The sequence below is a fragment of the Maylandia zebra genome, linkage group LG7 (genome assembly GCF_041146795.1).
Source record: "Maylandia zebra isolate NMK-2024a linkage group LG7, Mzebra_GT3a, whole genome shotgun sequence".
Taxonomy (NCBI): Eukaryota; Metazoa; Chordata; class Actinopteri; order Cichliformes; family Cichlidae; genus Maylandia; species Maylandia zebra.
This window is the reverse complement of record NC_135173.1, coordinates 66,503,471-66,525,705: the sequence shown is the minus strand read 5'-3', so window position 1 is coordinate 66,525,705 and position 22,235 is coordinate 66,503,471. Positions and strand designations below refer to the sequence as shown.

The following is a 22,235-nucleotide window of genomic DNA, read 5'->3' as shown; positions in this document are numbered from 1 at the left end:
CCTAAACACCCTTCACGGCATCACAATCACTGGCAAGAAAACTGTTCCTACTAAAAGGTGAAAACAACTCGTTTCACCACTGGTGACAAAAACACACTGCTGAGTACAGCCAGGCTATGAAGGCACACAAGGAGGAGATGCTAGCAGCTGCTGATGTGCTGCCCAAAAGTAAACAAATGACCCCTCCGAGCATTGTTATTGCTCGCTAGCTGCACTCCATGTGAGAGGAAGAATAAACAGTGGATGGAAATTTCTGGTGCAGTTACATAGTGGAAAAGCAGAGCTTTAAGCAGCTGGTTAAAAAGCTCAGCCAAGAATCAAAATCAAAATATTCCTCAGATTCAGTTTTATTATGTGACGATACTGCCTCGACCGCCTCGAGGGATTGTGCAGCTTAATGTTAAATGATCAAATTGACTTTAGCTGTCAGTTAAGCACAGTTTAGCCATCATGGGGTCAGGTGTTGGTGGCTTTGTCAAAACCATTTATTTTCACTGTATTAATACAAAAAATATATATATGCATCTATCAGTCCATTCAAAATTTATCTGTGTAGACATCAGATATAAGACCTCTCTTCAAAGCGATAAAGGTCCCGAGGCGTGCTTTTTTCCATTCATTTAGCATTAGGTGCCACACAGAAACAGAACAGCAGGAACCTTTAAAGAACCTTTAACACTGACTGAATTACCTTGAGGTCCTCGTATGTGTCTGCTGTGAGCTTGGTGCTGTTCATGTTCAGACTGCACAGACTCTTCATGGCTGAAACAGACATTTGCACTTAGAGTTGACACACACACTATCAAGGACATTCACCGTGTCATAAAAATGCTTCCTATGCAAGATGTCTTACAACTGAGCGCCAGGAGACCAGCATCAGTGACGGGAGTCTCACACAGGTTCAGAACCTGAAGGCAGGCCAGATGCTCGGATAACAACCTCAGTCCTGCATCCCCAAACTGAAGCATGGAACAAAGCAAGGAAAGAGCAGCTGTTAGGCATCTGTAGACTCATAGACAGTCATGATTTCCTTGTGCAGCTGTTTGTGTTGGGTCCGTTTACCTGTGTGGACCAGAGGTTGAGCTGTTTGAGTGAAGGCAGCTTGATGAGCTGCTCAGCACAGGCACTGGTGACATTGGTGAAAGCCAGGCTCAGGTTCTCCAAGTTCCCAAAAGAACCTGAACTGAGCAGGCGGGCCAGGTCCGCATCCTAGAGAGGTGATGACAGGTTATTGTAAGAGTCAAATCAAGAGTTTTGCTTCTTTTCTAAGACGGTGTCTGTGTCAGCAGTGTGATCTCACCGTGGACTTGGAGGGCAGAGTCAGCCGGGTAGGGCCTCCTTTTCTTTGCTGAGGAGAAAATAGAAAGAAAGATGGCGTCTGAGCTTGAGGCCTTGCAGGAATCGTTGCTAACAGTAGATGGCACGTGTGAGCAGCTGCAGGCGTTTCCCACTGAGGCACGTCTATGATCACCTCGTGTTTAATTTCAGTAATAAGATGCTTTAAAAATGCTTCCCATCCTGCTTCAGTTAGAACCACTGATAAAAACTTATTCTCCTACAAAACATAAACGTGGTGTTTCTGGGGCAAGATTTTGGCCTGCACAGTAATGACCTGCTGATGAAATTCAGTTCTGCGTCATCAATTGGGAGACAGATTATTACGTTTTAATCTTAAACGGCATTTTGTTTTAGCTCTATTCTCTCTCCTTCACTCACAAACTCTCCTTACATCCATTTTATTCAATTATGTAACACTGCATTTCGAGTTTATTGAGAGATAACAGTGTACCGCTGTATTGGTGTGATAAAGAAAACAGCTGGTTACTGGGAAGGCCTTTTAAATAGGAGGCGAGATAAGTTATGGAATAGAGACATGTTTATTTGAATTGCAAATAAATGGAGTCTACATATCGGCGTAAATGACGTATGTTAAGCAAATATTAGATAAATGTGTTGTTTTATCGCTTATTTTAACAACTATGGCAGCAGTAACAAGCAGACGCTTTTTTTAATATAAAGTTGTTAATTTTACAGATTTAGACTGCTTTGCTTCCATAACATGCCGTCTTTTTCAGATTTTTAAATATAAAATGTGCGTTGTGTAAATCGTCTCAGGAAATGTAGTGACATTCATATCAAATATATACTAAAAAACACAAACTTTTATAATTGGAGAAGAGTACAAGAGTCTAAACTTTACTGTGAATTTGAAAAGTGTGTGACAACCATACATTGTAAGCACACTGGCAGTTTCACATGCATGTATTTTCTGCAGATTCTAGCTATCATTATTATTATCATCAGGTTCTCCATCACCCGTCTCTGCTGCTGCTCTGAAGGAAGGAAAAAACTACAACCTCCAAAGATTTTTAGAGTAAACGGCAGGATTTTATATCCAAACGTGTTCATACACATAATATTTAACATGTGGATGCGTGTAAATGCACCTTATGTCTTCCTTTTGTCCCTAATGTGTGCATGACCTCTCAGACTGTCAACAACCATCACCAGTGTGTTAGAATTGCAGACTGACAATTATCTACAGCCAGGTCACATGCGTTACTGACGACACATGAATTTGCAGTAATGAGAAGCTGGTGACTTTATTTTTCCGTGCGCCGCAGCAGTGCGCCGGCAGCAGCGGCTGCAGGCCTCGGCGCTCCTACTAAATAATGGGAGTGAGAGGTGGAGTTGGAACTCACCAGCTCTTTGAGCTCTCTCTGTCGGTCGCAGAGCTGCTCGTACATGCGGAGCCCCACCTGGGTGCTCTCCAGGGTGGAGATGATCTGCAGCTGGGTGTCTTTATTTTCAATGATGTTGTACTCCAGCATCAGACACAGGATCTGGAAACATGTCATGCACAAGTTAAAGCTGCTGATATACTGAAACACCAGAACATGCGATGAAACCAACACGTAGTGCAGCCCAGTGTTGGTAAATGGATTTTCTACTCTTAATCACCTCAACCTGACTCATTCACAAATTCACACAAGTACTTTTTTCTATGTCTAAGACTCACATTCACCCTCCAATTAATCCTTTTAGAGCAGCTTGGCATCCAGCATGTTGTCCAAGGATACTTTGGCATGCGGACTGGAGCAGCCAGTGATCGAACCACCAATTAGTCAATGACCTAAACTACCTCCTGAGCTACAGCCATGCCAGATAGTAATAATAAACTCCCAAACTGCACATGGGTGGACTAAACAGAGACTAAGGTGAGAATAAAATGACCAAAATGCCATGCAAAACAACCGCAAAGAGTCAAAATGTCCAAAATAATGAAATGATCAGAAAGCGAGATGTGGAGAAATGAACAAAAACAAGACAATATAGCAATAAATACTAATTTTAAAAGAAGAAATGATTAAAACGAGACTGGAAACATCCACATAAAGAGGTAAAGTGACTTAAAAGTGAGACAGATATGGCCACAGTGTGGCCAAAAAAAAAGTTACTAGAGTGAGGAAACGACCGGAAAGTGAGGCTGAGGAGCAACAAACCAAATGTGATGCAGAAAATCTATAAAGTGATAAAGACTAAAATAAAATCTGTACACAAACTACTGCGGTGACACTAAATGACCACAAACAAAAACAAAGAGATAAAAAATGGCCTCAGAAATGTGGTCAAAAGTGTCCACCACATGAGCAGGATGACCAAAATGTGAAAACGTACAACCAGAAAGTGATAAATTACAGAGATGTGATGCGATAAGACCAAAAAGGTTAGAATAAAAACAACCACGGAGCAGTGTAGAAACACCCCACAGTGACCCAAAGAATCCACAAAAAGACACACAACTGCAAAATGTGTATATATTTAGGAGAGCAGGACATAATTCATGGTTATAAGGTAGAAAGATCATCCACCTCCACCATGGTTTGGTTTCCACGGAGGGCCAGCAGCATGCAGGGGCCCAGCTTATTTTCAGCCAGAGAGAGGAGGAACTTCTTGGTCTTATAGCAGGAGCCCATCAGGATATGAACCTGGAGGATAGAAGGAAGAGCAGGAGGTGGGTCACGTTACAGTTCAGCATGACTGTGTCGATGCTTACGTGTGTGCATGTGTGTTCATACACTCACCATACTGGCAAAGAGCTCTCCGTCGTCATCACAGGCCACGCCTCCTGGACTGTAGAGCTGGAACCAGCCATCTTTCCCTGAACGCACGCTGAGCAGGCAGGAGTGGACCTGGAAAGCACACATACAGGGTGACTCTCCTTTCTTAGGCTTAAAGCAGAGATCAACCTGAACACACACACACACACACACACACACACCTCCTGCCGAGGGTCCTCTGCAAACCTCTGAATGACATATTTCAGCTCCCTGTTTAGAGACAGAAATATCAAGACACAAAGGTCAGTTTGTTTGAAAGCTCGAGTTCACCTCATTTATCAGGAGCACGTCTCGGTTACTTACTTTGTGAATTTGGCATGTGCAAGAGCCCTGCAGAGAAGACAGAGATATGTGAGGTGTTACAGCCTTAAATACAGGAACGCATTTTTACATGCAGCGTGACTCAGAGCTGATCTTTATGGCACATCCGTGCCTTTCTGGAAGCTGACATCACGTCTGCGCTTTCTCTAACGGTGATGTAAAGCTGCTGACACAGAGGCATGGTGTTACTTTGTGTTGGTGGATACGGTCCACATGCAGAGGGAGTGCAGAGCTCATTAGGACTTTCCCTGCACTTGTACGCATGACTTCTATGAACTGTTTGTTATCAGTGATTCCCAAATGGCGTGCCGAGACACCCTGGTGAGCTGGGAGATGAATCCAGGGATTCTGGGACAACTGTGCATTTTTGTTACAATGCACAACTGCACAGAAAGTCATGAATGAATTACTTGACTCTGTGTGTACTTCGCACTCGTTTCCTCTATAAAAATATGCCACAGGTTCTGATCTGCAGAGTGGATCAGATTCTTGTGAGGAGCCAATGACAACCAGAGACCATCTGTAAAAGATGGAGCAATGCTACTGAACGTCCCCCCCACTGTTGTCATAACAATGCAACCATGGGTGGAAAGTACAGGGAAGACACGGAGGGCCATTTTTCTAGGAAAAACCATGTTGGTGCTCATCAGTGCGTCACTGTAAATATACAAGCACAGTAAAAAGAAAGCACAAACTTTCTATTGGAAGATTTTTACATATCGACACTTAATAAATGATCTAATCCTTAACGGGTCTTAAAATTAGGAAAGTACATCCAAGAAAACCTGACATGTTACACTGTGCCAGCATGTATTAAACAAAATCTAATTCAAATGCTTTAGTAATGTAGTAATGTAATCATTTTCTGCAATGTAGCTTTGCAAGCCTGAGCTATGCTGCCATGTTCTTCAGAGAGAAGAGGCGTTCTCCTGCAGGCCTTCCAAAGAAGCCCGACTTATTCAATTAACTGTATTTTAACCTTTTATCTAAGCCTTTGAAGATTGCCTTGGATTTTTTGTCATGAATCTTTCTCACTGTACAACAATGGATTACAGATTGTTTGGAAACGGCCTTATAACCTTTCTGAGATTGATGCACAGCAACTGTTGCTCCTCTAAGATGATGTCTTTCTTCCTTGGCGTTACGTTAACACACACCTGACTGCTCCAGAACTGCAAACTGCCGATGCCTCTGCTTTAATGGAGCCTTAATCAAGTGCATCTGATGTCCTGATACATAAATCCTTACAACCGACAGTCTTTTCTTATAGCCATGACTATAATTAGCTGGTGCACAATAACATGGAATGCACCGAAAGCTCGTGTTTACATATTTGTTAGTTTTTACAGCATAAAACATCCCGTTTCCACCTTATTCAACAGATTTCACAGAGAACGTTTCGTTCTCATCTAAGTCATGTCTGTGACTGCCAGACTGCCACAAACATTCACTTGGCTCAAGGATGAACGATTAGATCTTGGCGGTCAAAGATAAAGGTTGCTGTGACCTCACAAAACATGTTTTGGCTAGCAGTAAAGAATTTCGATGCTGGTCACTGAAAAGTGTCGAGTGGAAAGAAGCGTCACCGGTTAACCAAACAGCTTCCGTTGCTTCGTTTGTCTATCACAGAAGCTTTGGCTGGCAGACCGCGGTGTTTCCAGACGTTTTGAAACGGTGGGAGCACGACTGAAAACACAGCAAGAAGATCCCACAGTGAAGCAGTTCAAATATCATTTAAAAGTATTATTTAAAAAGACTTCATATAGCTATTAAAAAACCCTCTTTGTTCGTGGCATTATTCATGTAGTATGGGATGATAATTATGGAATCATTAACGTGTGAATAACAACTTGTCATGTGTTAATTAGTCCTCTGCATGCATATGCTTCTCACTTTGTACGAGATGACTCACTCTGTCCAAAGCTAAAGGGTTCTGGGGAATATTGTTGCTTTTCCTAATGACGCCTGAAGACATCAGCCAGGTAACAGTGGCGCAGGTGGGTTCCCCAGTTAACGAAACAACAACTTGTTGTCTAGTTGCCATTAATGAAGCTCGGGATCAGGCAGCCAATTACAAAGACAGCTCTGGGCTACTTATGCCTAACAACAGCGGGCTCGCTGGGGGTAGGAATCCGCCCCCCACCCTAGTCTGCGATCCTTTGGGAAGCACGGTAATGTACCTCACCACGTCAGCAGTGACACCCCCACGGGTCCTCATCAGAAATATGTGCACACCCTGAGAGACAGCGACAGCGCGTCTGTGGGGACTGGCTTGTTTTTGGAACCAGGCTCAAGTGGCCACAACAGGAACTGCAGTTTTTGTTGGGCTTCCGCACAGCTTCACTGTTCAGCCCCAGAGGCACACGTTTGGTTTTAATTGACGTTCCCACAGCAGGAACCCCAAATTCTCTGCTGTTTGGAGCAGTCCCCAGTGCCCTGTGTAGTGCAGCGGTCCCCAACCCCCGGGCCACTGCCCGGGCCGGTCTATGAGTCGTTTGGTACCGGGCCGCGAGAGTTGAGGCTCCGGTGTGAAATTTATGGTTTTCAGCGTTTTTATCGTTAACTCGCTTTGCCTGGCTCTTTCCCCTGTTGTAGCTGCGCGTCTTATTTTGAAAGAAATATTTACGCGTTACCATAGCGACCAGAGAGGAGGATGTTACTCTGAATGTCGTTGGCGCATTTTCAGGAGGACGCTGCTAATAAAGTTACACAATTACACAGTGAATTCACTTTTATTATTATATTTACAAAATCCCACAGTTTGTCTCGGTCGTATCGTTTTATTTTGTTGTATTTATCCGTGGCACAAATAAGGTTGGGGACCGCAGGTTCAGTGGCCTCAATGAACACAAGGTGCTTTTTGGTCTTTCATCATTAATAACATAAATGATATTATCCAGCATTCTAACTCATACAATACTTTTTGATAGTTCGACACATTTTTAATAAGAAAAAGACGTTTTTTGGAGATTTTTCTCCAAATCCGAGTTCTGTCCTTTTTTTCTTGGTCATTCAGATTAAGATGAATGACTGGATGAGTGAGTAAATGTGAATATGTGAAAACAGAGGAAAAATGAATGCTCTGGTACGAAAAGGTTTGGTGTCTGAAGGCAAAGTGATGGTGGGTGTTTTCATCAAACTGGATACTAAAGTTGCTTTAATCTGCTGAAATGTGGAAGTGTAGTCTTCACTGTCTACGCTGTCTTAATTCCACACATAAAAGAAGTTAAATTCCTTTTTATTAGTCTGTCATTTAGCCCCACTCAGCTAATATGTGTCTGTGTGTTTATGAATGGAGCCTGCTCAAGCCATTGGGTGACATCATGGTGGATTTATCTGGTTTTTTTAAATTTGCATATCCTATTATATTTGCAGCGTGCAACATATGCTACATTATCTATGATGAACACTCACTCTTTAGGGAAGGGGATGGGCTGCAGCAGGCTGGCCAGAGCAGGTCTCCAGTCGTCATAGTCTGACCTACAGTCACAAAGCAAGAACACAGAGTCAGTGTCACCCTGTCAACCCGGAGAAAAATGGTTTTGGCGTGCTACAGCACTGACGCATTAACTCACAGCATCTTGAGGATGAGAGCGAAGCAGCCCAGCACTCGGTCAGCCTGCGCCGGCAGCTGGATGGAGAGCGTGTTGACGGCCGGGCTGACCAGCAGACAGTCGATAAGGTTGGGTTCGCTGTCGCCCCTCGTCGGCCCGCCCTTCCGCTTGGTGTTTGCCGAATTGTTGTTCCGCTCTAGCTCCACCAGGATCTCGCTGGAGTTGACGACGGAGGGAGGAGGAGAGAGCGGCAGGGAGGACGTCGGAGAGGAGATGGGGATGGTTGGAGCCACGGGGTTAGTGGGGGCTGGGGGAGGTGGCTGAGGAGGACTGGGGGTGGTAGAGAGCGGTAGGATGGTGGCAGGAGGTGGCGTTGGGGGTTCGGGCCGCAGCAGGCGTAGCGGCATCGGGGGTTTGCGGTCGTTCTGCTGTTGACAGCCGTTTCGGATTTCCTTCAGGCTGGGGGAGTTGTCCCGACTGCAACGAGCAAGAGAGGAAAACATCGGTCATGCTGGAGAGCGTGCATGAAAAAGCGTAAGCGCAGATGAGAGACGCAGGTGAGGTGCAGCTGGAGGCAGAAGCGATGTTTCCTGGAGTGACAGCTCCTTCGTGGGTTAGTGCTTTGGAAAAAGTGGCTCCTCTCTGGGGTGAACAGCGCTAAAGGGATGGTGATAATGAGCTGAGAGGGCCCGTCAAACCACCAAAGAGTCCAGATGGGAAACACCAGAAAGACACATTTCAAAAAAATAGTTCTAAAATAAATAAAAACCAAGTCCAAAATGCTGATGTTGAATGTTAAATCCACACACCAATGGCTGATGCCACAGCATCCACAAGCACTGAGCTGCATTTAATAAGAAGCAAAACTGGAAACTGTGAATAGTCCTGCAAGAACCCAACAAACCTCAGGTTATTCTTCTTAATAAACATAATCAGCTTATGTATTTAATTACTTTCCATTTATTCTTTTGTATATAATTGCTCATGTATTTCTGTGGCACTCTGGAACATTGCAGATTAGTTTAGGGCTATAAATGGCATAATGTGGTCTGATGATCGAAACAGTTACCGTCTGCTTTCCTGGTAACATCTGCAAATTGGTGTTTGTATCGTTTCCTTCATATTAGTCCTACAAGATGTGGGAAATTACCAGTCATGTGTTTGTCTAATCAATGACAACGTGAAGGCAAACAACAGAATAACCCTTCTGCTGGAACAGCAGCAAAAAGGAGCCTTAGAAGCAATGGTGTAAATACTCTCGATGAATGCTGTGCAGTGAGCTTTCTCTAGTATAAAAAGTGCAAAATGAAAACTCTGAGATGATGCAACAACAAGCGTACAGGCTGAGTGAGAGTTGGAAAGAAGAGAAGGACGAATGTGAAGGTGGTAAGACGAGTAAGCGTTTATTAAATGAGTTCAGGGAAAAGACAAGAAGCAGAAGAAGAAGCAGATACTGTTTGCGTGTGGATATGGGCGTGACTGACCTGTTGATGAACTCCTCATAACAGGAATAAATGGCAGCCAGACACACTGCCACCAGGTTTGGCAGGACACGTGGGTGAGGGCACTGGCCTGTGGGCCCGTGCATGCTGCAAAGCAAACGTGCAGGTCAGAGGACGACTTGCAACTTATCTAAATCCAGTGTGAGTCTAACGATACTCGTCCTCTAAGCTGATGCTAGAGGACTACAGGGAGTGCAGAATTATTAGGCAAGTTGTATTTTTGAGGAATAATTTTATTATTGAACAACAACCATGTTCTCAATGAACCCAAAAAACTCATTAATATCAAAGCTGAATGTTTTTGGAAGTAGTTTTTAGTTTGAGCTATTTTAGGGGGATATCTGTGTGTGCAGGTGACTATTACTGTGCATAATTATTAGGCAACTTAACAAAAAACAAATATATACCCATTTCAATTATTTTTTTTTACCAGTGAAACCAATATAACATCTCCACATTCACAAATATACATTTCTGACATTCAAAAACAAAACAAAAACAAACAAGCGACCAATATAGCCACCTTTCTTTGCAAGGACACTCAAAAGCCTGCCATCCATGGATCCTGTCAGTGTTTTGATCTGTTCACCATCAACATTGCGTGCAGCAGCAACCACAGCCTCCCAGACACTGTTCAGAGAGGTGTACTGTTTTGCCTCCTTGTAAATCTCACATTTGATGATGGACCACAGGTTCTCAATGGGGTTCAGATCAGGTGAACAAGGAGGCCATGTCATTAGTTTTTCTTCTTTTATACCCTTTCTTGCCAGCCACGCTGTGGAGTACTTGGACGCGTGTGATGGAGCATTGTCCTGCATGACAATCATGTTTTTCTTGAAGGATGCAGACTTCTTCCTGTACCACTGCTTGAAGAAGGTGTCTTCCAGAAACTGGCAGTAGGACTGGGAGTTGAGCTTGACTCCATCCTCAACCCGAAAAGGCCCCACAAGCTCATCTTTGATGATACCAGCCCAAACCAGTACTCCACCTCCACCTTGCTGGCGTCTGAGTGGGACTGGAGCTCTCTGCCCTTTACCAATCCAGCCACGGGCCCATCCATCTGGCCCATCAAGACTCACTCTCATTTCATCAGTCCATGAAACCTTAGAAAAACCAGTCTTGACATATTTCTTGGCCCAGTCTTGACGTTTCAGCTTGTGTGTCTTGTTCAGTGGTGGTCGTCTTTCAGCCTTTCTTACCTTGGCCATGTCTCTGAGTATTGCACACCTTGTGCTTTTGGGCACTCCAGTGATGTTGCAGCTCTGAAATATGGCCAAACTGGTGGCAAGTGGCATCTTGGCAGCTGCACGCTTGACTTTTCTCAGTTCATGGGCAGTTATTTTGCGCCTTGGTTTTTCCACACGCTTCTTGCGACCCTGTTGACTATTTTGAATGAAACGCTTGATTGTTCGATGATCACGCTTCAGAAGCTTTGCAATATTGAGACTGCTGCATCCCTCTGCAAGATATCTCACTATTTTTGACTTTTCTGAGCCTGTCAAGTCCTTCTTTTGACCCATTTTACCAAAGGAAAGGACGTTGCCTAATAATTATGCACACCTGATATAGGGTGTTGATGTCATTAGACCACACCCCTTCTCATTACAGAGATGCACATCACCTAATATGCTTAATTGGTAGTAGGCTTTCGAGCCTATACAGCTTGGAGTAAGACAACATGCATGAAGAGGATGATGTGGACAAAATACTCATTCGCCTAATAATTCTGCACTCCCTGTACATGGTAACTGTGTACGAGCTTTCTGGGGGTACAGCCTCACCTGCACTTAAACAAAACACTGTATACTTGAATTCTTTAGGAATGCCAGTCACTAGTGACCTGTAAAGGATAGCTAGGAATGCTAGTGATTCTACTATGAGTGTAGCGGGCTACACCTGTCACGCTGGAGATGATAAGGACAAGACAATGACGGTGTTAGCTCAGAAATGCTACCGATTTGGCTCAAAATACTAGTCGGCAGTTCCAGGAAGTGTAGAGGTTGGTAAAAGTGAGTGGCTTGTCTCACGCAGTGAGGAGAAAGGTCATGCTGGCCTGTTACTTTGAACTGCTGGCCTACCGCTCTTTGGTTTTCACACAGATTCAGTTCCTCCTTGCGTACGGGAAATATCTGCAGTGTGCTGCATTTTATCCAACAGCCTTTGGCTTCAAATTATATTCACTTCCTCTTGGATTGTGAATCATTCAAATAAAAAACTAATGTGCTACTTATGTGTTATTATATTGTCTATTATGAGATTTCAAAGAGCTTGTAGAGTTGGTGCCCAGTTCCTACCACGAGGACAAGTGGACAAGAAACACACACCTCACACACACTCAGTGTCATCAAACTCGATGTTATATTATTGATAAAATAAATAATAATAAATAAATAACTGTCCAAGTGTTCAGGCAAATTACAATCTGATGGTTTGGCAACATTTTTCTCTTTTTCTTAAAACTTTCATCTCAATAAAGCTCAGCTGAACACACGGCCTCTCTCAGGCTCGCCGTAGCCTTATTTCTGGTTTCCAGTAGACTGGTCTGGCTTTGGTCTGCGCAGCATGTTTACCCAGTATTGAAGGCAATGCCCCAAAAACGTTTTTCCCCCTTTTTAAACATCCTGCCATCCTAACCGCGAGCTACAGCTGTGGCCTCCAGAGCAATTAAATCCCACCTCACTGCATCTTTAAATAGAGGCTGTAGTCTGAAGTTATTGAGTCACGGATTACAGATTTATAGCAGCACATGCTCACCTGTGAATAAACTTCTTGACCACCTCCATTCCACCGTTGAGCTCATTAAGAGCCAGGATGTACTCCTGAGTGAAGAGACGCAGACGAGGACACTTCCCGAAATCCTGTCAGCAACAGCCAAAAGCAGAGTTAGGAATATATCATCCAAAATACAAAATTGAATGATGAATAAAGGATATGCAGAAATAAAAACTTTTCTTATTCTCATTAGCTACTGCATACACGTTTATTAAAGACAACTAGAATTTAGGTTTCTCTATGAGAGCCACTGACAGATGAGACTCACACTGATTACATCTCTCGTGCTCTTTCTACTTAATCACCATTTCTATCTATTAAGTTGCTGCTCATGAACCAAGGGCTTGTACAGGACTTTATGGACACTTGTGGGAACTTTACATGGCAATTCATTCATTCATGCTTTTTAAATTCTCACAGAACTGAAGACAGCAGACGGATTTAAACTCTCCCATTGAGCAAAATGCGCGTCGTCATCCACTGAGATCAGATTTTTCCAGTGGAAACAGAGAAAACCACAGAGAACAAAGTACTTTAACCTTTTAACATTTACAAAGTCTGAAATATATTTCTGCCTGCATGGAAATGCTTCTGCAGAAACCCTTAATTTGAAAGCTAACGGTCTCTGAGGGATTTCTCAATATTTACCAATTTAGCATGACGTCAAAACACAGTCCAACCCTAACCTTAGATGGGTCACAGATGATCTGGTGGGTGATACGACGTTAAATTACAACACAGCACCAAACAGCTAACAGAAAGCTCCCAGGGTTAAGACGCCACAGGAATGTGGCATTTGCAGCCAAAAACACAAAACTGCCTGCAATAAACAGTCATCAAAAGGGGAGGTGGGCTACGTGGAACCAGTAAAGATTTTTACAGCAGATCTATCGTTGCTGGGAATCACTGGTCTTGCAAAATCTTCTGCTTCCTAAAAAATTACTTTAAGAATTCTAAAATAAGAAGAAGATAAAAACGGCGCTGTGCAGAAAAGCGGTACTGGACTCAGCCGATCTCACCATGTTGTGTTTGAGGATTCTCTGAACCACAGGAGTGAACACTTCGATCACAACGCTCGACCGCGGTCGCTCCCGACAGTGCTGCAACACACGAGATCGACGGGCGTCAACAAGGAAGCGCTTTTAATTATTTGCAATATTTACGACAGAAGAAACGTGTTCAGCATCCGATGCACAAGAGCTCACCTTACAGAAGAACTCGCACAGATCAGGTGGAGGGTGGTTGTTTTCCAGAAGAGGAGCGATGGCCTGCACAAACACACATGTACACACACAAACGCACACATACAGGTGACTATTTCCATATCATATCTCTTATTTACACAGGCCCAGAGCCAGCATGCTGTCAGGTGAAGGAGCTGTGTGAAAACAGGCCACAGGTGAGCTACACAAACATTGCAATTTCCCTAAGCATCAAGCTCCCCCTGCTCTGCCCAGTTACCACCGCGTGGGTATCGACCGCCACGGTCGAAAACACACAAATAAAAAAAATCTAGCATAAAGAGAGACACGGGGACAATCTATATTCTTCAGTCTAACGAGCAAAGCAACTGAAGCTTGTTAACGATTAATAAACTTGTTAAATATCAGTTTAGTGCACAGTGACAGCAAACTTACCACGATGATGTTTTCATGATCCTGAGGACTGAGGTTTGAGTTCTGCAAAGGAAAAAATCAAAAATAAGGAAGAACTAATTATGAGTACGGAGTTAACAATACGTCTAACGATGGAAGCTCTCCACCTTAAAGGAAACGACATCATCACAGCAATGTCACGCAACACGAGTGAGTGTGCTACCTCAGCCAGCAGGGTGGAGATGATGTGCAGTGGAGCTTGGTGGATGGATTCATCCTGCAGCGGTGAGGTCAGAGCCATGTCCACCAGCGCTCTGATCTCCTTTAGCGCCACGTCCCAGCGACTCGGGTTGTTTAGGACCTTGCGATACTTGTAGATCTTTTTCTGCAGGAGAAACGATGCGATGAACAGCTGAGCACCGGCCCAAAGGCCGCAGGACTGCACATGACACATCAGGGTGCTGCGTTTGTGTCTGTTTGCACAGGTATTTGCCTTTGGAGGGCCCAGGAAAACTGCTTGTGTACAATGCTCCAACAAAGAAAAAACAGCCACATAGCTCGATGATGTAGCTGAGTGACAGCTGAGTTTAGCACAGACAACAGAGCAGCGAATGCTTTTTATCGTTTTTAAATGTTCAGTTTAACTTCAGCTTTTTCTACATTTGAACTTCGCTCTTCTGCAACTTATTGACCCACTAAAGCACAAGCAACACCAACCCACAGATGGTTGTTTGTGCCACTGTTGGTGACAACAAACAGCTACTACATGTTGGCGAAGGTGCGCGAGGCTGTCCGCAGGCAAATACTTATGCAAATGGATACAAATCCAAGACCGTAAATCCACCTTTAGACAAAAGGAACTGCAAAGATATGCAAAGAAAGAAAAAAACTAAGCTCACACACAAAAAATACACAGAAAGAAAACAACTGTGGAAAGACACAGACCGCAAAGAGAGACAGAACAGCTACAAAGAGACAAAAAGTTCCTCATAGTTGGATGGAGCCAAGAAAAAAAGGAAAAAATGTACAAAACACCTAAAAAAAAGCCAAATAAACGTATGACAATGATAAGCAAAGCAGACACAAATCATTAGGAAATAATATAAAAGTGGTTTTTGTCTCGTTGGTCCTCCTTTGTCACAGTTTCCTCCGTGTTTGTGTTGGACTTTTATTTTAAAGGTGTCCCAGGAAACGTGTGTGTCACACACTAACCTGAAACATTTGTACAGTGCAGAAGTCATTGCAAGTACTAAGGCATACTTCCTTGTACAGCTTTATTTAGCTCTGTGAGCACAGCATGGATTCAGACCTGACAGGTTTAGAGGTCTGGTCCTCATAAAGGTCCATGAAGTGCTATAAAATGCTGTGTGGGGTTGGGGAAAGGTGTGCAATAATAAACACCCATTTCTGATGTTTTGAGATGATAATTCTGCAGTAAATGTCACCGTGTGTGGTAATCTTTACAAAGTGGAGGACAGGGTGAAGGCTGCAGCTTTAATGAGGCTGAAGAAATGATTGAATTCATAGTTAAAGAAAGAAAAAACAGTGACCTTACCTTCCACTGCAGGGAGTGAAACCACTGGTCCCTCAAGTAGCTGTTTGCAGCCTGCAGCAACACACACACACACACACACACACACACACACACACACACACACACACACACACACACACACACACACACACACACACACACACACACACACACACACACACACACACACACACACACACACACACACACACGCGCAAAATGTCAAATGATTTCGAGTATATCCTGAGACAAACTTTTGCTGCTGTGCAAAAAGTCACAAGTTCACCTTTTAGCCAGCATTAAATGACCAGATCTACAGTTTTATTAAAGACTCCTGCGCTGTGAAGAAGAGAAACAGATTTAATGCACCCATGAAAGCAAACCTGATGGTCAGAGAGCTGCTAAAACAATATCAAAAACTTGCAGTGCTGCAACTGTCAGATGCACAGTTAATAATAACAACCACTCTGTGCATCTGCCAAGAAATCTCTAAGTAATCAAAGTAATTGTAATCTTAGTAATCTAGTCTAATTTAAAGTCTTTTAACTAGAATAAAAATGTAATAACTGGACATGTCGGACTTCCTGATAAAGTTGATGGCGTCCACAGTGAGACCGTTCCACTCGTGTCTTTAGAAACAGAGCCGTGGCTTCAAATCGCAAATATTTTGCTTGGTGATATCATCTCAGTGGAAGGACACCAAATATGGATGTTTTATTAAATAAATTAAAATACTCTCATCTCGTGCACCCCCATCGTGACACATCGCACAAACTCACATTAAACCAGCTCAACTGACAAACCTCCAACAAATACGACACAAAGAATCGTCGCCTAAGCTGTCATCCCTGATGGTCATTAATTGCTGTATTATCAGAAACTGATTGCATGTTATTTCCAACCCCATTCCATCGCAGTCTGATATCACAGATTGATATATTGACTCTGTCTTATGGCAACACTTATGGCAGGTTTTAGCAACAGTGTTGACAGCCTGACAATCTCATTTAACAGGAAATACATAACTGCAGTGAGATAACTTTATCTTATTGGATAAAATAGATATTGACAAAAAAGTCAAAGGAAAAAAAGGTGATAAATACTCAGGATATCACGAAACGTTGAAACGCCGCCGTGCTTGCAGCAGCTTAACGTGAACGCGGATGAGCTCCGGCGTTGGATTCATCTCTACGCGTTTAGAAAGAGTTCAAACCTTTTTTAGGTATTCGACTTACACAATGTGCCGACCCAACCCATGAGCGACTGTTACGACATTATTACTTCAAACTACTTTGTTAATTTGCGCAGCGCTATCATGCTGTGTGCTACACAAACTGCCTTTGTGGTTGTTCCTGGTACAGTACGTACCAGGAACAACCACAACCACATACAACCGTGTGTGCAGTTGTATGTTTAGACAAACATACAACCGCACACACAACCAGAAATCAAAAAGATCACGCACAGAAACACTGCATGCAGCGCAACATGACCACAAAGAGATGCTAAACAACAGTTAAAGGAACAGTTTCTGTGCAGTGAAACAGCTAGGCTTTCAGTTTGTTGATTTTGTATTAAAAGCAGATGTTGGGGCAAGTCAAGTACTAGAGTACTTAAATATAGTAAAGTACAGTACAATTACAGCCTTTGGTGCTCATGAGTACCTGCCTGCTTCAGCTTAACCTACAATATAGCGTCAGGTTGGGGTTTCTAGTCATCAACTTGACCTTCAAATCTACCATCCATCCACTAAACACTAAATGCACGTCAGTGTTCTTTACATAGCTGAAGATTTATTCCAGGTTTGCCAGCGTTCCACGACCAGCAAAGCTTCAAAGTGGGAGCATCGGGCGGTGGTCCAAAGAAGGCCAGCAGGCACAAGCAAACACAGCTGAAGAGGCTGACATTCACTGTTGACCCCCAGCACCAATCATAGGCCGAGCTGTGTATCCAAGGTAATTGGGCTAATGGGTAACGGTACTAAATGTGCCCCCTGAGCGGCTCTGGTTAATGCTGAAATGAAATTTTCTCAGAGTTCAGCAGGTACATGGAGCGACAGGCCAAAGACAGGACCTTGTGTTGTCCCAAGCCAAAGCAGACAGACAAGCTTTAATAAGTTAAAGATCGAGGTAAATTCAGACTGCGTAAAACCGTAAAAATACTCATTTAACAATGCTACGAACAAAACAGCATTTACACAATTATCTGCAATTATTTAACCTTTTGTCACATTCCAGCTGTTCATAGAAATACTTGCTAATAATGAAACTAAATAAATGAAAATCAATGTGACGGGCGCAAACAGAGTGATGCTATTCCAGCTTTAAACATGGCCGCCTAATAAGAAGAAGGATCAATGACCTGATGATAATTTTTACCGTTCTGTTGTGTAACAACAACAGTGACCAGAGCACAGAGCAGAGAGTCTTGATCCAATTATCCACTGGACGCCACATAAGCCACCTCTAAATGTGGCTGCTGCCCACAGAGGTGTCGGCTCCCAGGTTTGTTCCACTGTAGCTGGTCTGGAGTCACCGGTGTCGCTTTGTAGTCATTTAGTGAAGTAAGTGTTGTATTGATGTACAACTGTGATCAAGTTTAAACTTAACCTTTAAATAAGGATCTGTAGTAGGATAGGGCAGATCAGATTTGACAAGCTGACGCAACCAGATGTGGAAAGTGTGTTTTGACCGTGAGTTCCTGGAATGTGCAAATCAGCCACAATGTTTTGATCTAGTTTCAGAAACTGCCTAGTTACAGATACGCTCCGAAGGAGACAAAGAGTTACGTTTTCATGAGACTTCAGCTGCACGGAGGACTTTGCTCTTAGTAATTTACTAATTGTGCTGAACACAAGAGGTTAAAATTATTAGAGCAACAATCAGTGCAACACTGAAAACATCCACTAACCTCTCTGGACAGCATTAACATTTGTGAGAACAGTTTTCTACATTTTCATTCTGTTGTCTTTGTTTTTAAAGTATTTATAAAGTTTGCAGCGCTTTTGCTGTTTGAAACCTATTTAAATATACACTCTGTACGTTTTTAAGACATGTCAGGTCGGTAACTTGTTGTTAAGTCTGGTTAAATGTTTAGTTAGAAATATGAAGTGTATATCTACATGCTGACAACATCAACCTTGTTTCCAAATGTTAAGTCTTTTTCTCACTTTTTGACCAACAAATCGTTCGGCCGACCTCGAAGCTCTCGGTGTGACGGATCGTTAACACGACCCTGCTCACAGCTCACACATGCTACCAAAAACATAACCTCCCTGGCGGAGGCGAAAATAGTCGTAATAATGATAATGAATTACCTGCAGCAGGACGGTGCCACCAGGGAAGCTGAGCTGCACGCAGTACTTTGGGGCATTGTCCCAAGAGAGGAGCTGCAGGTCCTCTATGGAGCTGTAGGGCAATGATGTCTCCATGTAACCGGTGGGCTGGGGAGGAGAGAGGGAAAGAGCAAGAGGATATTAGTCTGCCACTGTCTAACATTTACAGTACATATTGTATATTTAAACAAAGCAGGAGGAGAAAAAGGCATTTATTTTTTACTGGCAGTCAGCTGGAAAGACAAAAAGAAACATATCCCAGGCTAACCTGCCCTGGGTAAACACGAGGCCAAACAAAACCTCCAAATACAGCCGAGTGGTAAATGCTGTGAAAACAGTACACAGAGTAATCTTTATCAGCTGTGGTGACATTTGATTTAGTTCCAAGTAAACATTCACCGAATGCAAGAGCAAAGTGGAAAATCAATTTAGCAAAAGCCATTAATCACGCAAATACACAAACATCAGCCAGAAAGACACGACGGCGGAGCTTTAACTCAACGCGCATGCAGGAAAAGGCCCTTTGGTGCGATGGCAGAGCTCTGATCGCAGTCTCATCGCAGTGCACACGAGTAACACGCCACAACCCGTTTGCTAGTCTCAAAATGATTACAGAAACGCTGACAAATGACCACAAGTTTCCGGACTCAGGAACAGAAGAGTCTTCAGAGAAAGGGAGGCGGGGGGAGCCAAGCAGATAAAAATAACGAGGCTGAGAGAAAGCCACAAGGAAACCGAGCCTGTATATCTTCTAACCCGCAGGAGGAGCTTGAAGAGAAATGTTTAATGCCACTCTAAAATAAGACGAGTGTCGGCCAGCACTGCAGAAACAGATGCAAATGAATCATCAGCTGATTTCCCAGACGCCGGCGTCACTGCGTGATTTTCGACCAATTATTGTCGATGGCAAGATTAACTGTATATCCACACAAATGGCCCGAGTGGACGTCATCTGTAGTGGCTTTCTCTGCATAGCTCTGCTGGAATTATCGTCCTTATTTTGCTTTTCATTTTTCTGAGGCCATTTCCCTTCAGAAACTTTGGAAAACACAGAGTGGAGAGGCAACATTTTCTCTCAGGGCGGCAGAGCGAGTGTGAAAAGTTTCACTGGGAGCAACTTCGTCACACATACAGGACGTCCCGCTCTGAAAGCCATTTCTGTAATCTGTGAAACTGTACAGATTGAGTTTTTATGCCAGTGGTTAAACACAGATAACACATTACAACTTCCATTTTGGCTTTCTCGCGGTGACTTGATTGCAAAACACCGGGTTTGCAAAAACGTCATGAAGTTTGGCATCTAAAGAGAGAAGTGACTAAAGTGTTGTAGCTGACCTGCTTTATTTGGCGTGTTGCTGACTGAGAATGAAACTGGGAAAGAACCACAGCTGATCTGCTCCGTCAGACGTAGGTTTAATAATGCAGTAACCAGGTCTATGTATCAGTAGTAACAATGTAAATATAGTAGCACACATGTAGCTGCCCACCTGACTGAGATGGGCTAAAGTTAAGGACACCCCCTCCTTTTTTTCCTGTTTATTGTATTAATAACATAAAAGTGCAGGCGGGCAGATACAGGAAGCTTAACTCGAGCCACCTTTTCTTCTTTTAAAGCACAAATAATGCAGCAGTTAAACTATTCAACCATAACTGAGAAACGCCACATAAACAGACATCGTTGGTGGGCAGCAGAAGCATTATTCATTTCATTTCAGCGCTCACTGGAAGAGTAAATCTACACGTTTCAGTTCAGGCCTCTGCGAGCGCCACATCTGCCCCTCAGATAATGTTTCTGATGAAATCCCAGGAAAATCTGCTCTTATCTGATTACAATAACACATGCTTTGGTATCAGTGTGCTCGTAACAACTTGTGACAAAGAAGCCTTTTCCGGATGTCATCAACCTCCCTGTAGTCATCTTTAGGCCTTTTTTTGTCATCCTTTGATTTTCAGGTGAATTTGAACCATACGCCCAGGCCACTGTGAGACCTCCCATGATGCTCTGAGCGCTTTCAATCCGCCCCTCGTTCTTTTACAAAGCACTACTGCGTGCCGTCGTCTGGCTCCTCTGTTCTCTTTCCTGCTTTGGTTCCAGTACAGGATCTTCCCGCCTGTTCATTTGGGTTCTGTCTCCAGTTGAAGTCTTTAAAGCACCTAAGGACGAGCGCTGCAGTGAACAGGCACAGTCTAAATAAAACGGACTGAATGAGCTGAACATGTGTAGCTTTGTGGCGTTTGCCTTTGCAGCTGTGTTTTCACTCTTTCTGTACGTGGGGCCTCTCGCTCTCTTTTTTTAGTGTTCCAGAGACATTTGTTAACAGTGACTTTAAAAGTATACAAGGCCCATCCTTCCATGACTCCACTGCATCTTCTTCCCTGCGTGTGCTTCCACACAGATAAACAGCACGTCTGCAGCTCCAGTAAACACAAACACATCTGAGCAGCTACACGAGAGCAGCAGCAGCAGACGCCTGGCGTCCCTCTGCAGCCCGCTCGGGCAGACAGGTGGTTCTCGTCCATCTCTCTCTATAGAGCAAACAAACAGCTCCGCCAACCCCACCCTCGGTGAAGAACGTACATGCTATTCCTTTATTTACACCTCCCTCCACGACCGATGGGTGAGCTGGCTTCTCGGTGTAACCCCGCCTCCCCGCACACAGGATACCTGTTGTGCGCCTGCACCCGTGCGGGATTTTCATTACAGACGACGTCCACGGCAAATATTGGTTCTGGGCAAGATGTCTCATTTCCTCGGAAGAGTAAACCTCAGCCCCTGCCTCTGTCCATCCCTCCGCCTCTCCGTCTGCATGTCTCAAAGCTGCCAAATAGTGTTTGCGGTGGTTTTTTGCACGCACATGACACACTAACAAGATGAACTGCAACATTAAGAGGAGAATATGAAGCCGGGAGCTAAAGGAGACGATAAATGCATTTCTGAATAGGCAGAGGGAGAGCAGAACGGAGACAAACAGAGGAGACTTCAATTTTCTGATAACCGGCCGAGGTTACCATAGATACTCCTTCCTGCACAAGAGCGAGCACTGATTGCCTCTCTCTACCCTTTCCTCTCCCTCTCCTCCTCTTTCAGTCCTCCTCTTTCTTTTTTACATCTTATTCCCAAACCTCTCCTTTTCTTTTTTTTGGCTTATTCTGTCTCTTTCTGTTGTGCTTCTCATCACGGAGAAGGGCTGGAGGAGGCTACGGCTCCTCATCTCCTCTCCGCTCTGCTGCGTTGCTATAGAAACAAGAGGATGGAGATGTATGTTATGTTTTTTTGTTTCCAGGGAGAAGCAGACAGCGAGCAGTGATGGAAGGAGAACGGAGGAAATAAGACACAAAGAAAGAGACCGTGACGCATGAACTATATTTTACAGTAAAACGTTCGGCTCATCTGTGCTGATCACCTCTGCATCACTGGCAGGATTATGGACAGATTTCCATTCAAAACCACCAAAATGTAAATCAGTAGACTTTAAACACCATTTGTAGCGATGCGCCCGTT

General features: G+C 43.7%; 1 protein-coding gene across 3 annotated transcripts in view; it reads right to left on the bottom strand.

The window, feature by feature from the left end:
* The window catches only part of cmip (c-Maf inducing protein), a 45,976-nt gene that overhangs the window by 4,598 nt on the left and 19,143 nt on the right, over positions 1-22,235 (bottom strand). For all 3 annotated transcript variants that reach the window (XM_004573887.5, XM_004573889.4, XM_076886944.1), the window contains 19 exons: positions 18,716-18,841; positions 15,421-15,471; positions 14,089-14,250; positions 13,908-13,949; positions 13,476-13,538; positions 13,290-13,370; positions 12,253-12,356; positions 9,481-9,585; positions 8,018-8,473; positions 7,857-7,922; positions 4,425-4,451; positions 4,283-4,331; positions 4,086-4,193; positions 3,873-3,989; positions 2,703-2,843; positions 1,301-1,348; positions 1,063-1,209; positions 854-959; positions 692-762 (listed from right to left, as the gene is read on the bottom strand). In XM_004573887.5, coding sequence (XP_004573944.1) covers positions 692-762; positions 854-959; positions 1,063-1,209; positions 1,301-1,348; positions 2,703-2,843; positions 3,873-3,989; positions 4,086-4,193; positions 4,283-4,331; positions 4,425-4,451; positions 7,857-7,922; positions 8,018-8,473; positions 9,481-9,585; positions 12,253-12,356; positions 13,290-13,370; positions 13,476-13,538; positions 13,908-13,949; positions 14,089-14,250; positions 15,421-15,471; positions 18,716-18,841 — 2,070 coding nt within the window. The remainder of the gene's footprint in view (positions 1-691; positions 763-853; positions 960-1,062; positions 1,210-1,300; positions 1,349-2,702; positions 2,844-3,872; positions 3,990-4,085; positions 4,194-4,282; positions 4,332-4,424; positions 4,452-7,856; positions 7,923-8,017; positions 8,474-9,480; positions 9,586-12,252; positions 12,357-13,289; positions 13,371-13,475; positions 13,539-13,907; positions 13,950-14,088; positions 14,251-15,420; positions 15,472-18,715; positions 18,842-22,235) is intronic.